Here is a 16517-nt window from a genome sequence, read left to right as displayed (position 1 = left end):
AGAATCAACAAAACAAATTGCACCTCTTTTCTCTACTAAAGCACATATTTGGACTTTCTTACCATGATGAGTATCTCTGGTTTGTGTTTCTTGGACAAATCAATGATATCCACTCCATTATAAAAGAGATTTTCAAAACACCCATTGAAGCTTTTATGTGGGAACACCAATGATTTTCCAAGTCCAGGAATCCCTCCAAAGCTGATCTTAGAAAGAATAAAATGATATAAATAATATTATTTAATTATTTTCTGATTATTTGCCCTAAACATTAATGATCTACAGATACAATTGTCTTCAAATTTGCTTTGCATATTATATTGTCATATTAATTACAAATGAAATTTTAAAATGCAGATTTATCATTGTCTTTATTATAGAGAGACTCAATTCTCTAGTCATATGATTCTTGTCATCATTTTTAGATGAGAATATTGTATCTTTATTTCATGATGATCTGTGTAACAGCTTATCCCAATGTATCATCCCTAAAGAAAAGGGGAACAGTAAAACTGCATGTTACTGAATGCCCCCTTTCTGTTCCCAAAATCCTTGCCAAGTTAAGGGAACCCTGAGAGCAAGCCTAGGCTGGAAAGTCCAGTTATATATTATCTTAAAGGAACTGGGCTTTCTCTTATGCAAAATGGGAAGTAGGGCTACTAACTACTACTGTAGACAGCTACTTTCTTACATGTACACCCAGACAGTTACTCCTTAGGATTCTGGTTAGACATACTAACTAATCAGCTAATGCTGAAGAATGCACTGCTTCTGCAGTCTAAGATATAAAACCCCTCTCTGAGTAGGGATCAGCACAGATTGAGCATACTGTGGAAAGAAGAATATGTGTTAATAGTCCAGCCACCAACACTGGACAAAGTGCCATGAGGAAGAGAGGGACCAGTTGTCAAAGCACCATGAAAGGCAAAAATGTTATCTGCAATCCTGTCAACACTGAACTCTTCTTGGAGGTAGCACTGATCTGTTGTGAGGGTTTCCCAATAAATCACATGTCTTTCATGCTGTCTCTCGGCACTTTCTTTGGCTTTCCCACAACCTACCCCACTGTGCCCTGGTACAATTGGGGCTGTGGACATGACACCTACTATGAAGGCATTTGACTTTGCCAACCTTTATAGTAGCCAAGATTTTAGGGTACTGGCCTTTTCTATATCATTTTAGGTTGGAAAAGTCTATTCATTGATAATCTTATTCAAGAGCAGGATCTTCCATTGATCTCCACCACTGAGGTCAAATGAATGTCAATATTTTCTGGTTTTCTTGTTCTATCTGATACATGCGCTGAGCAGAATCATCAGAACAAATCAAATGCTGCATTTCAGTGTGGAGTAGATGTATGTGGGCAATACACTGCTAACATTGTTAAGGCTTCAGAAATACTAAGAAACATTTATTTTGATTTGTCTGCATTTGTCTCTCATTAATACATCCAGGTTATCCCAGGTCACTAATTCTGTTTACTACTATCCTATAAGCAAAAGAAATTTCCAGGGCTCACATTCAAAAACACCAGATATAATACAGAAGACTTATCTGATAGAATGCCTTAAAATATTGTGGGTTTTTTTTATTTATTTATAGCTTTTCATCCAAAAGCATCCTAACTTCCTGGCATGAGTGCTTATTCTCATCTGAGGACTAACATTCATAAGGATAAAATGTCTCAATAGTATATATTTGTGCCATCATGCGCCAAATTACAATTACGTTCAATGATGGCCCTCACATCTGTGGGCATCCCATAAGAATATGTTGCCTGGTGATGCCATAGTCATATAAGTTGTGTAAGTACACTCTAAAATGTTCACACTACAATTAAATCACCTAATGATGCATTTCTCAGAATGTACCTTGTTGATAAGCAGTGTTCAACCTACAGTGTGATAATAATCCATAGGAAATAATTCACCAGATTCTGAATTCCTAGGAAAGAATATGTATTTTTCAATGTAGCAGTTCTTTCTCTAAAGGGTTATATTTCATTTAAGTGCAAAATCTATAATGTCCACACCTTATAATCAAGATCTAAAAGGCTGGCCTCTCCCTCTGCCTGGAAACGGTGAGTATGTTTGTCCACTGTGAAATTGATGTGTGTGTTGAGGACCTCAATGAGGACAGAATGCCAGTGTTGGTCATCCAGCAGACTGCCCAAGGTGAGGGTCACCTGGGCATCTAGGGAGGGCAGGTTAGCACCACCTGAGAAGAGAGTAAAAGTCAATGTAGTATTATTCCACCCATTCAATACTGTGGTTTCTACTGGGAGATTTGCCACAGCAATTACTCTTTCTTTATATCCTCCTATCCAAAAAGCTAGTTAGATAGTTTAATGTTAATCCTAAATACAATCTAGTTTTGACCTTTGAACAATTTCTTCTATCTTATTTGTTGTTCTTTGTATTTGCTTTTCTGATTCAATAAAAAGTAAGGATCAGGGAATCTCCCTATATATTTCACATTCATTCAATGTTTCTGATGACATTTTCACTTAATGTAAAAATATTTTCTTCTTAGGAAAGAAGAAAAGTAATGCAACTACCTCAAAGTTTTACAATGATCCATTCATCTTTATGATATTATCAGGTTATTTATTGGACAGTTGATGATGGCTCTATACAATTATCAAACTATAATACTGTTTACATAAATACATGGTTAAGACAGACACGTAGCCCCTAAGATGCCACAACTGTAGGATGAACACGTTCCCTTTGCTTAGACAGCTCTTGTTTGTACCAATCACTCCAAGGAATTATTTATAAGACCTTCTTTCATTCTTAAATGGATTGGTTTCAGTTTAAATTAATTGCTTAAGAAAAAAAATAAGTATAAAAAGCATTTTCATCTAAGTAATCACATTTTTAAAAGCAATTCCTTGTCCTTTTACCTGAATTAAAGAACAAGATGAGTTTTCCTTTAACTAATTCCAGGGTGATATGTTTGCCATTTTGTCCTTCTCTGTGGAGTAGAATCCCATCACTCTGCCTGGTTTTAAATTTCAAAGTAATGATCTCCTTCATTGAACTGATGGATTTCTGATTAATTGTGTACAATAAGAAACTTTTTCCATCAAAATTAACCATCTCAGATCCTACAATGGAAAACATCAAAAAGTGATTCTAGATATATTTTCATTACTGCATTGAAATACATAAGTCAACACACATGTACATATGTAGTCTATGTCTGGTTTGCTTAACATAGGTGGAAATACCCACTGCCAACTTCCTCTTGATACTAGAGTTAACACACATCATCTCTCTGTTTGCTTTTTCTGACTTTTTTTTTAAGACAGTATCATCTAGAAGTATTTGTGTTCCTCTCCTTCCAATTGCACCTATCTTTGTATTTGCTTTTCTGATTCAATAAAAAGTAAGGATGAGGGAACAAGCTGAAGTCAATCCCCCTTGCACAAAATCTCCCTGTATATTTCACATTCATTCAATGTGAAATTGACACTACTGGTGTTTGGAAAGGATAAAACTGTTATCACATACTGGTAAAAGGTGTCAGTGTAAATAGCTTTATTGTTTGTGACCCAGTAGTTTAGACATTTAACAGTTCTCACTTTAAGATACTTGTGTCCAGTCATAAGAGTCATGCATGCACATCCCACATTCATTAAGTACCATTTTAAACTCATCTGAAGGGCACGCTAATACTAGCTGTACTTTTTCTCAATGTTGTGGCTGAGTCAAATCACAAAAGGCACACCTATTTTATGATGCACCTAAATAACTAAGAAGGTCATTCCATTGGGATACTACCATTTTTCTCTGAACTTACTGACAATATCTTACTCTTTTGGTATCAACACTACTTTTATCAGTTTGTGCCAAAAAGTTACATGTTATCATTCATATACAGGGGTTGGGTGAAACTCATTGTAAGTGATTGACTAGCATGTATAAGGCCCTGGGGTTTGATTCCAATCACAACACATACACACAGACACATCATCAATCAAAAACAATTGCAAACAGAACAATACAAAGGAGTTCATACAGTATGGCATCATGGTGCTGGCCTATAATCCCAGGGACATAGGAGACTGAGGATGGAGGATTTCAAGTTTGAAATTGAGAAATTTAATGAGACCCTGTCTCAAAATGAAAAATAAAAGCAAAAAAAAAAAAAAAAGAGCTTGGAATGTAGCTCAGTGGTAGAGCATACTGGGTTTAATCACTAGTATTGAAAAAATGATTGATTGATTAATTAATTATTAATTTTTTTATTGGTTGTTCACAACATTACAAAGCTCATGACATATCATCTTCCATACATTTGATTCAAGTGGGTTATGAACTCCCATTTTTTACCCCAAATACATGTTGCAGAATCACATCGGTTACACATCCACATTTTTACATAATACCATATTAATGACTGTTGTATTCTGCTACCTTTCCTATCCCCTACTATCCCTCCTCCCCTTCCCTCTCATCTTCCCTCTCTACCCCATCTGCTGTTGTTTAATTCTCTCCCTTGTTTTTTTTCCCCTTTCCCCTCACAAACTCTTATATGTAATTTTGTGTAACAATGAGGGTCTCCTTCCATTTCCATACAGTTTCCCTTCTCTCTCCCTTTCTCTCCCCTCCACTTGTCTCTGTTTAATGTTAATCTTTTCCTCATGATCTTCTTCCCTGATCTTAGTTGCTCTCTTTATATCAAAGAAGACATTTGGCATTTGTTTTTTAAGGATTGGCTAGCTTCACTTAGCACAATCTACTCTAATGCCATCCATTTCCCTGCAAATCCATGATTTTGTCGTTTTTTAGTGCTGTGTAATACTCCATTGTGTATAAATGCCACAGTTTTTTAATCCATTCATCTATTGAAGGGCATCTAGGTTGATTCCAAAGTCTAGCTATTGTGAATTGTGCTGCTATGATCATTGATGTGGCAGTATCCCTATAGTATGCTCTTTTAAGGTCCTCAGGGAATAGACCAAGAAGGGAGATAGCTGGGTCAAATGGTGGTTCCATTCCCAGCTTTCCTGGGAATCTCCATACTGCTTTCCATATTGGCTGCACCAATTTGCAGTCCCACCAGCAATGTACAAGAGTACCCTTTTCCCCACATCCTCGCCAGCACTTATTGTTGCTTGACTTCATAATGGCTGCCAATCTTACTGGAGTGAGATGGTATCTTAGGGTGGTTTTGATTTGCATTTCTCTGACTGCTAGAGATGGTGAGCATTTTTTCATGTACTTATTGATTGATTGTATGTCCTCCTCTGAGAAGTGTCTGTTCAGATTACTACATAAGGACCATTCCAGAAGTTCCCCACTCCTGCTCTACAGAAGTATCCTATGATGATGTCCTGGTTCCTCCTTATCCCAGCATCCAGCATAATGAGTGGTGACAAAAAACAGTGTTTTATGGCATACACATAAATACATAGCCAGGTGATAAAATATTGACCATTCTTTGCGATATTAATATATATTCCAACCATAGTCTGTTAGAGACTGAAACATAAAAAATTAATCTATTAAGGAAGTTATTGATGATAAAGTGAAATCACAAGTATTTCCTCCCACTGTTTTTGGAATATAAGTTTGTAGTCTTATAACTGGGGAAACTGTCACTTCCTACCTTGTGTGCATGATATGTATCTTCTGTTTTCAAATACCTCAATGATTGAAATAGTTGGATTATATACAGAGACACTTTTATGAAGACTCTTGTAAAAGCCATTTTAAATGGAATGCCAAGTTGAAATTTGATGTATATTTTGGATATTTCATCCACATATTATAATGGATTATTTGTATTCATTATGGATATGTAAAGTTTTATTTATTTAATAGTTAAACAGCAAATATCTTATAACAGTGGAATGATATAAAAAAGAGCATCTTAGGTAATTTAATTTTCTAGGTAACACTGAGATCAGTGGCACAAGGGTCAGGGAAGGTAATACTTAGTGAATAGGTAAGTTTAAGGGACCTGCCTGGCGGAGCTCCCCCATCAATGCTTTCAGAGAAATTGCTACTATTGACTTATTGATGAAATGCTTTGTCTCCCAAAATATGTTTTTTTTAAACTTTACATTTATTTAAAATTTATTGCTTTTACAAATTCACTTTGAGTATTTAATGCTGATTTTTAAAAATTATATTTACTCTCTGATTTGTTTAAATATTCAAATCTATTTGTGAACATTTTTAGGTAGATAATATTTTATCAGAATGATTAGTTTTGGTGAGGCCTATAATAGAGGTTCTATTTATATTTTAAATTATCTGTTGTGATAATGTGTTTTCTTTTATTATAAATGTAAAGTCATGGCTGACTACTTTCTGATGTGTATCTGCAAATTTAATGTGAAGGGTGCATGATTGGCAGTTCAACAAGATTCCTTAATTCTTTGTATTCTTTATTTCTGGACACTGTTACCAAAGGAGAGCCTTTTTTCTCCTGCTTTTATTTTGAGCTATAAGCTGTTTCTTTACTTCTGTAGTTTCCTTAGCAACCCTGTAAGACTTGAAGATTTTCCCTATGAATTGTATTTCTTCATGACAATATAAGTAAGAAAGTACCAGAGAATAAGAGGATTGTTGCTTGGAGAGGCTAGGGCCAGACCTGTCCTGGCCCCTGCTTGTCCCAGCATCCAGCATAGTGAGTGGTGACACAAGCTAGGTGCTACATCAGTATTAATCGAATGGGCCATACTTTTGGAATGAATGGAATTAAGTCAAAAGGACATAAGATGGAAAAGATGGAGTTTTAATAATAGAACAAAATTGTGAATATCCTTCAAAGAAGAATTTCAATCTACAGAAGCCTATTTATATCAAGGCCAGTGTTTTATATTATACACAGAAATACATAGCCAGGTGCTAAAATATTGACCAGTTCTTTACCATTCTAACCATAGTCATAAACGGAGTATATTGAATTGTGCAGTATGGATGTCAACAAAAATAATTTGTGAGGTCCTAAACATAATGGGGTTTTCAGTGAAATAAAAATTGGATGCCAGAATGTCTGGTTGTCGGCCCCTGCCGCTGCCCATACGTTGCAGTGATCGTGGGAGCGGGCGCGGCCTGCCTGGACCCACGCTGGCGGCTCTGTGAACCTCCGCCAACAGCTGCGCACACGTTGCAGCCAGCTTAGGAGCTGGCGCTGCCTGCCTGGGCCCCCGCCCATTGGGCTCTGTGAGTGGTCGTCAGCTGCCGCCAAACGCCCCCTGCCCACACGTTGCAGCGACAGTGGGGACGGGCGCTGCCTGCCTGGGCCCGAGCCCGTCCAGCTCTGTAAACTGACACCAGCCACAGACAGGCGGCCGCTGCCCACATGCTGCAGTGAGTGGGGGAGAGGGCACTGCCTGCCCGGCTCCAGCAGGCCCAGATCTGTGAATCCCCTCTGGAGGTGCAGGGCTCCAGACGACCACATCCAAACTGCCAGCCCAACGCCACAAACGACCCCCGCCGGGCTCGGCAACAGGCCCCGCCCACAGGGCGAACAGCAGGGGTGGAGACCCGCCCAGTCCGGGAGGAAGATCTGCTGCACAGAGATTGAATCCCGACCACTGAGAGGAGGAACTTGGCCCGGTGGCCACAGCGCCATCTACTGGAAGAACAGTTAATCGCACTCTAGGACTGCATTTATAAATATATTTTTTTTCTTGTTATTTTTTTTTTATTTTTTTATTTTTTTTTATTTTTTATTAATTTGTTTTTATTATTATTATTTTTTTTATTGTTGCTGTCTTTTTAAAGGATATTTTTAATCCATTTTATCTTATTTTATTCCATTTTTAAACTTCATCTCTCATTTCTATTATTATTATTTGTCCTTAAATTCTCTTTAATTCTCTATCCTTTTCTCTCTTTCCTTCTTTTCCTCTGTCTTTACATTTCTTTTCAATTTTCTTATTCCCCATTCCTTGAATTCTACCTGCTTACTCTCATTCTCTTTAGTGACCACCTCCCTTCCCTTCTAATACCTTTCATCCCAAGCATCAATTAAATTTATAGGAGTAAACAATAGCTCAACAGTCAAACAGAACAAGAAGCAACATGAGCAGCTTCAAAAGGCAAGGAAGAAAAGGAGTACAAACAATGCAGGATAGCCTAAATATTCAGGGGGATCTAGAGTCATCAGAAAAATGGTCATACAAAGAGCTCAAGGAACACCTTAGACAGATGGAACGGAACCTTAAAGAGGATATGAGACAGCAAATTCAAGCAGCGAAAGAACACATTGAGAATGTACTACATAAACAGATAAAAGAAGAAGTTAAGCATCTGTATCAGGAGATAGAGATTATAAAAAAGAATCAAACGATAATCTTAGAAGTGAAGGAAACTATAAACCAAATTAAAAACTCAAATGAGAGTATCACTAATAGAATGGAGCAAGTAGAAGCCAGAACTTCAGATAATGAAGACAAAATATATCATCTTGAAAAGAGTCTAGCCAACATTGATAGGACGGTTAAAAACCACGAGAGAAACATCCAAGAGATATGGGACAACATAAAAAAACCAAATTTAAGAGTGATCGGGATAGAGGAAGGGATAGAGAGTCAAACCAAGGGAATGAGTAACCTGCTAAAAGAAATAATTACAGAAAACTTTCCAGAAATAAAAAAGGAAACAGATATACAAATTGAAGATGCATACAGGACACCGAGCACACAAAATCACAGTAGACCAATGCCAAGACACATTGTTATGAAGATATCCAATATACAGAACAAAGAGAAAATATTAAAAGCTACAAGAGAAAGGAGACAGATTACATTCAGGGGTAAACAAATAAGATTAACAACGGATTTTTCATCACAGACGCTGAAAGCGAGAAGATCCTGGAACAACATATTTCAAACACTGAAAGACAATGGATGCCAACCAAGAATTCTGTATCCAGCAAAATTAAGCTTCAGGTACGACAACGAAATAAAAATCTTTCATGATAAACAAAAGCTAAAAGAATTTGTAGCCAGAAAACCAGCATTGCAAAGCATCTTGAACAAAACACTACACGAGGAAGAAGTGAATAACAATAACCAAAGCCAACAATGGGAAGTACCTCAATAAGGACAGATGGTGGGGGGAAAGCTAACAATGGAGAAACAAACTAAACTATAAAAAAAAAAAAGAGAGAAATAATCAAACATGGCTGGAAGTACAAAATATACATCAATAGTAACTCTAAATGTTAATGGTTTAAACTCTCCAATAAAGCGACATAGGCTGGTAACATGGATTAAAAAAACAAATCCAACAATATGCTGCCTCCAGGAGACACATCTGACTGGAAAAGACGTACACAGGCTGAAGGTGAAAGGTTGGGAAAAAATATATCACGCACACGGTCCTCGCAAGCAAGCAGGCGTGGCCATCCTCATATCGAATAAAATCGACTTCAAGACTAAATCAATCCAAAGGGATAAGGAAGGACATTATATACTGTTAAAAGGAACCATTCACCAACAAGATATAACAATTATCAATATTTATGCACCAAATAATGGTGCTGCGACGTTCATAAAACAAATTCTCCTCAAGTTCAAGAATCAAATAGACCACAACACAATAATTATGGGTGACTTCAACACACCTCTCTCACCATTGGACAGATCCTCCAAACAAAAGTTGAATAAAGAAACTATAGAACTCAATATCACAATTAATAACCTAGACTTAACTGACATATATAGAATATATCAACCATCTTCTAGTGTATATACGTTTTTCTCAGCAGCACATGGATCCTTCTCAAAAATAGACCATATATTATGCCATAGGGCAACCCTTAGTAAATATAAAGGGGTGGAGATAATACCATGCACTTTATCCGACCATAGTGGAACGAAACTGGTAATTAATGATAAAAGAAGGAAGGGAAAATCCTATATCACATGGAAAATGAACAATATGTTACTTAATGATCAATGGGTTACAGAAGACATAAAGGAGGAAATCAAAAAATTCTTAGAGATAAATGAAAACACAGATACAACATATCGAAATCTATGGGACACAATGAAAGCAGTTTTAAGAGGTAAATTCATCTCCTGGAGGTCATTCCTCAGAAAAAAGAAAAACCAACAAATAAATGAACTCACACTTCATCTCAAAGCCCTAGAAAAGGAAGAACAAAACAACAACAAATGCAGCAAAAGGCAAGAAATATTTAGAATCAGAGCAGAAATCAATGAAATTGAAACAAAAGAAACTATTGAAAAAATTAACAAAACTAAAAGTTGGTTCTTCGAAAAAATAAATAAGATTGATAGACCCTTAGCCATGCTAACGAAGAGAAGAAGAGAGAGAACTCAAATCACTAACATACGGGATGAAAAAGGCAATATCACAACAGATGCTACAGAAATACAGAAGATAATTAGAAATTATTTTGAAAACCTATATTCCTATAAAATTGAGGATAGTGAGGACATCGAGAAATTTCTTAAGACATATGATTTGCCCAAACTGAGTCAGGAGGATACACACAATTTGAACAGACCAATATCAATGGATGAAATTGAAGAAGCCATCAAAAGACTACCAACCAAGAAAAGCCCAGGACCGGATGGGTATACAGCGGAGTTTTACAAAACCTTTAAAGAAGAATTAATACCAATACTTTTCAAGTTATTCCAGGAAATAGAAAAAGAGGGAGCTCTTCCAAACTCATTCTATGAGGCAAACATCACCCTGATTCCGAAACCAGACAAGGACACCTCAAAGAAAGAAAACTACAGACCAATATCTCTGATGAACCTAGATGCAAAAATCCTCAATAAAATAATGGCAAATCGGATACAAAGACACATTAAAAAAATTGTGCACCATGATCAAGTAGGATTCATCCCTGGGATGCAAGGATGGTTCAATATACGGAAATCAATAAATGTTATCCACCATATAAATAGACTTAAAGATAAGAACCATATGATCATCTCAATAGATGCAGAAAAAGCATTTGACAAAGTACAGCATCCCTTTATGTTCAAAACATTAGAAAAAATAGGGATAACGGGAACTTACCTCAACATTGTTAAAGCTATCTATGCTAAGCCTCAGGCTAGCATCATTCTGAATGGAGAAAAATTGAAGGCATTCCCTCTAAAATCTGGAACAAGACAAGGATGCCCGCTCTCACCACTTCTGTTCAACATAGTTCTAGAAACACTGGCCAGAGCAATTAGACAGACGAAAGAAATTAAAGGCATAAAAATTGGAAAAGAAGAACTTAAATTATCACTATTTGCAGATGACATGATTCTATACCTAGAAGACCCAAAAGGGTCTACAAAAAAACTACTAGAACTAATAAAGGAATTCAGCAAAGTGGCAGGATATAAAATCAACACACATAAATCAAAGGCATTTCTGTATATCAGCGACAAAACGTCTGAAACGGAAATGAGGAAAAACACCCCATTCACAATATCCTCAAAAAAAATAAAATACTTGGGAATCAACCTAACAAAAGAGGTGAAAGACCTATACAATGAAAACTACAGAACCCTAAAGAAAGAAATAGAAGAGGATCTTAGAAGATGGAAAAATATACCCTGTTCATGGATAGGCAGAACTAACATCATCAAAATGGCGATATTACCAAAAGTTCTCTATAGGTTTAATGCAATGCCAATCAAAATCCCAATGGCACTTCTTGTAGAAATAGATAAAGCAATCACGAAATTCATATGGAAAAATAAAAGACCCAGAATAGCAAAAGCAATACTAAGCAGGAAGAGTGAATCAGGCGGTATTGCAATACCAGACTTCAAACTATATTACAGAGCAATAGTAACAAAAACAGCATGGTACTGGTACCAAAACCGGCGGGTGGACCAATGGTACAGAATAGAGGACACAGAGACTAACCCACAAAGTTACAACTACCTTATATTTGATAAAGGGGCTAAAAGCAAGCAATGGAGGAAGGATAGCATCTTCAACAAATGGTGTTGGGAAAACTGGAAATTCATATGCAACAAAATGAAACTAAACCCTCTCCTCTCACCATGTACAAAAGTTAACTCAAAATGGATCAAAGACCTTGATATCAAAACAGAGACTCTGCGTCTGATAGAAGAAAAAGTTGGCTCCGATCTACATATTGTAGGGTCAGGCCCCAAATTCCTTAATAGGACACCCATAGCACAAGAGTTAATAACAAGAATCAACAAATGGGACTTACTTAAACTAAAAAGTTTTTTCTCAGCAAGAGAAACAATAAGAGAGGTAAATAGGGAGCCTACATCCTGGGAACAAATTTTTACTCCTCACACTTCAGATAGAGCCCTAATATCCAGAGTATACAAAGAACTCAAAAAATTAGACAACAAGATAACAAATAACCCAATCAACAAATGGGCCAAGGACCTGAACAGACACTTCTCAGAGGAGGACATACAATCAATCAATAAGTACATGAAAAAATGCTCACCATCGCTAGCAGTCAGAGAAATGCAAATCAAAACCACCCTAAGATACCATCTCACTCCAGTAAGATTGGCAGCCATTATGAAGTCAAACAACAACAAATGCTGGAGAGGATGTGGGGAAAAGGGTACTCTTGTACATTGCTGGTGGGACTGCAAATTGGTTCGGCCACTTTGGAAAGCAGTATGGAGATTCCTGGGAAAGCTGGGAATGGAACCACCATTTGACCCTGCTATTGCCCTTCTCGGTCTATTCCCTGAAGACCTAAAAGGAGCGTACTACAGGGATACTGCCACATCAATGTTCATAGCAGCACAATTCACAATAGCTAGACTGTGGAAACAACCCAGATGCCCTTCAATGGATGAATGGATTAAAAAAATGTGGCATCTATACACCATGGAGTATTACGCAGCACTAAAAAATGACAAAATCATGGAATTTGCAGGGAAATGGATGGCACTAGAGCAGATTATGCTTAGCGAAGCTAGCCAATCCCTAAAAAACAAATACAAAATGACTTCTTTGATATAATGAGAGCAATTAAGATTAGAGAAGGGAGGAAGAGCAGGAAGAAAAGACTAGCAATAAACAGAGACATGAAGGGGGAGGGAAAGGGAAAGAAAATGGGAATTACATGGAAATGGAGGGAGAGCCGCATTGTTATACAAAAATACATATAAGAGGCTGTGAGGGGAATGGGAAAATAAATAAGGAGAGAAATAAATTACAGTGGATGGGGTAGATAGAGAGGATGGGAGGGGAGGGGAGGGGAGGGGGGATAGTATAGGATAGGAAAGGTAGCAGAATACAACAGTTACTAATATGGCATTTTGTAAAAATGGGGATATGTAACTGATATGAGTTTGAAATCTGCGTTGGGGGTAAAAATGGGAGCTCATAACTCACTCAAAGCTTATGTAAGAAATATGCTATGTCAAGAGCTTTGTAATGTTTTGAACAACCAATAAAAAAAAAAAAAAAAGGAAACTGAGAAAATAAAACTGTTTCATATCCAAATTCAGAATACATAATAATGTGGAAATTCTCATCATCAAGTCATTTTTGTTTAGGGATATATATTATACTTTCATTATGAGCAATGTCTTGGGGAAATAATGTATTGAATCATTGAACAGATTTGCGATTTTTGGTAATATCATCTCAAATGATTTTATGTTTTCCTGATTTTAGTGATTCTGTAAAACTAATAAAAACAGTGGTCATTTTGCCAAAAAAAAAAAAAAAAAAAAAAGAATGTCGGGTTGTGAGCTGATTCTTATCACTGCCACCTCTGAACAGTTAGCACCAGCCCAGTAACCATCATAGGATACTTCTGTAGAGTCAGAGTGAGGAACTTCTGGAAAGGGCTAGATGCTCAGTATTTCAGGCCATGCAGGCCATGTGTGCTCTCTGCTGCATTTTTTTTGTTGTTGTTCTTGATTTTATGTTTAACAACCCTTTACAAATTAGCTCAGGGGTCTGTACAGTAATGGACTTGAGAGTTATGCAAATAATTAGAGATAAAGAGTAAGAGATCCTAATATTCTCGACTTCAAAAAGCAGTTCCTGAATTTTGTCTATCATTTTTAAACCCCTAAAGTTGAGGTTAAGTTTATATCCTTGAAGATTTTAAACTATTAGGGCTGTTATACTCACTTAGCTATAGATCTATATTCTAATTTGGTCATTCAATAAGCTTTTAAAAATCTGTCAATGTACGTTTTGGATTTTTCTTATAACATATATTTTGGTGATTAATATATGGTTAACTATTCTAGACAAAGTGTTAGAAAATAACCCAAAGCATTAGGACAAAAGGGTTTTAAGGCCATTATTTTGTGTCATGGTTACCCAGTAAAATTTTTACTAGTCCATTTTGCCTGAGAAGAATCTCCAAGAAATATAATTTAGGTGGTTTAAAGCTGTGGATCTCAAAGTATGGTCACCAGCTCAAGCGCATGGACACCAGGAGGGAATTTGTTTGAAATGCAGATTCTCAGATTCTACCTCAGACCTGTTCACTCAGAAACTCAGGGCTATGTCTCAGCAATCTGTGTGCAGCAAACACTCCAGAAGATTCTGATGCTTTAATAATTTAACTACTGCAAAACCATTGTGGCAACAGGGAGGGTGAGGGTAAAATCTTTTTGACCAAAATAATCTTGGCAAAATCATGTGCAGAACAAAATTTCCTTGTTGGCTAACTGCAAAAGCAAGCCTTAGTTCTTTTTAATGCTGTCAGTGACATACATAGGAATATGTACTACTAAAATGTGAAATCATTTCAATTCTTCATTATCAGGGTTTCATTATTTCATTGCCATCTGATAAGCTTGAGAACTTCATTTGAACTTAACTAGTTATATTCTTACCAGGCATGTTCGTTTAATTATAAAATGAAGAGTAATTATTTAGTTTACATGATTTTTAGACAATGTAGTGTTTATATATTACACACTATACATGTGAATTGAACTTCCGAATTTTAAAAAGGAAGCTACACATAATAAAAATATTTTAGTCTGAATGAAATGTATGTCCATGTGTACACTGGCCACAACTTTCTGTGAAAGTAAATAACTAACATTGGTTTGAAAGACACCAAGGTCTTTTATTATTTGCTTTGTCTTCATTTAGTACACATGTATTTTTTTAAAAGACAGTTATGTATGAAAAATGCAAGAGGAGATTTTTTCTAGGCAATATGAACTCCTTTTTAAAACAATGGTTTACAAAACATTTGCTATTAAGCAACAAAGAAGAGTGAAATGCATAAGAAATGAGAGGCAAGAGATAAGCTTTATGACTGCTTGGATCTTAACCTTCAAAGAGTTCCCAGGACATGGAGCAGGAAAGGAAAACTGAGGAAGAGACCAGCGACTTCCTGAGTTGAAAATAGCATGAAGAGTCTGTTAGAATGAGACAGCTAGAACTCCCAGGGAAAGAATAGGAGAGGAGAAAGATGGACTGCAAGAGAGCACAGGTGGTTTGCAACAGAGTCCTAAAGCAATGAATGAGCTGTATATTGATAGAATGCACCCTTAAGGAAATCCAGCAAGACTAAGGAAAGAAGCTTCTGGAAGGACTAGCTAGAAGTAGCATTTCCCATGCACACAAGTTGGTCATGGTGACCATGTGATCATCCAGAATGAAGACCACACAGCTCACTAGTTTGGGATCAAGTACTTAGAGGATCTAACCTCAGTGGTGGGGAGGAATTGGCCCCAGATTAAACACTGCTCTGGTGAGGCTAAGACCTTGATGCATTGACTTGCTGTAGTGCAATGTGTCTTTGAATGAAGGAAAAGAATACAAGGATGCAAAAATATCTAGCATTCAACAAGGTAAAAGTCACAATGTCCAATAGCCAATTGAAGACAGGTGGAAGCTGGAAAACATGGCCCTCATGAGGAAAAATTACCAATCAAAATGTACACACAACTGAAAAATGTAATTGCCAGAGATACATGAAAGTTACTTAAAAGAGTGAAAGCCTCAAGATCTGAAATGAAAGATAAACTGAATAGATTCAAGGGAAATTAAACTCTCAAGAAGAATCATGAACCTGAAGACATCAATAGAAAAATCCAAATTGAAATGAAGAGAAAAAAAAGAATTTTTAAAAAATGAGCTGGGCCTGGTGGCACACACCTGTTATCCCAGCAGCTCTGGAAGTTGAAACAGGAAAATCACGAGTTCAAAGCCAGCCTTAGTGATGGTGAGGTGTTAAGCAACTCAGTAGGTCCTGTCTGTAAATAAAATACAAAATAGGGTTGGGGATGTGGCTCAGTGGTAAAGTGCCCCTGAGATCAATCCCAAAAAAAAAAAAAAAATGAACAAAGTATCAGTAAAATGCAACTAATAAAATCCAAATACCTAATGTGTGGTAATTGATTCCCTTAAGGAATAATAGAGAGGGGGTCAGTTAAAAAAATCTGAAGAAACAATGGCTGAAACTTTTCAAATTTATTGAAAATTATGAACCCACAGATCCAAGTGACCCAATGAGACACAAACACAAGAAACAGAAGAAAATAAAAGGAGTAGCACATAAGCAAATTACTCAAAATCCTTTTTAAAAGC

The 16517-nt window shown here is 36.6% G+C and overlaps 1 protein-coding gene across 1 annotated transcript in view; it reads right to left on the bottom strand.

Annotated features, from left to right (window-relative positions):
• The window catches only part of LOC308631830 (contactin-associated protein-like 3), a 220887-nt gene that overhangs the window by 112225 nt on the left and 92145 nt on the right, over nucleotides 1–16517 (bottom strand). The window contains exons 5-7 of the mRNA XM_081263326.1: nucleotides 2906–3109; nucleotides 2033–2217; nucleotides 63–206 (exon numbers count right to left, since the gene is read on the bottom strand). Of these exons, the coding sequence (XP_081119452.1) occupies nucleotides 63–206; nucleotides 2033–2217; nucleotides 2906–3109 (533 nt within the window). The remainder of the gene's footprint in view (nucleotides 1–62; nucleotides 207–2032; nucleotides 2218–2905; nucleotides 3110–16517) is intronic.

This window comes from Spermophilus citellus (assembly GCF_964194105.1).
Source record: "Spermophilus citellus genome assembly, chromosome: 12".
Lineage (NCBI taxonomy): Eukaryota > Metazoa > Chordata > Mammalia > Rodentia > Sciuridae > Spermophilus > Spermophilus citellus.
The sequence above is the reverse complement of the archived record's forward strand: the minus strand, read 5'-3'. Positions and strand labels throughout refer to the sequence as shown.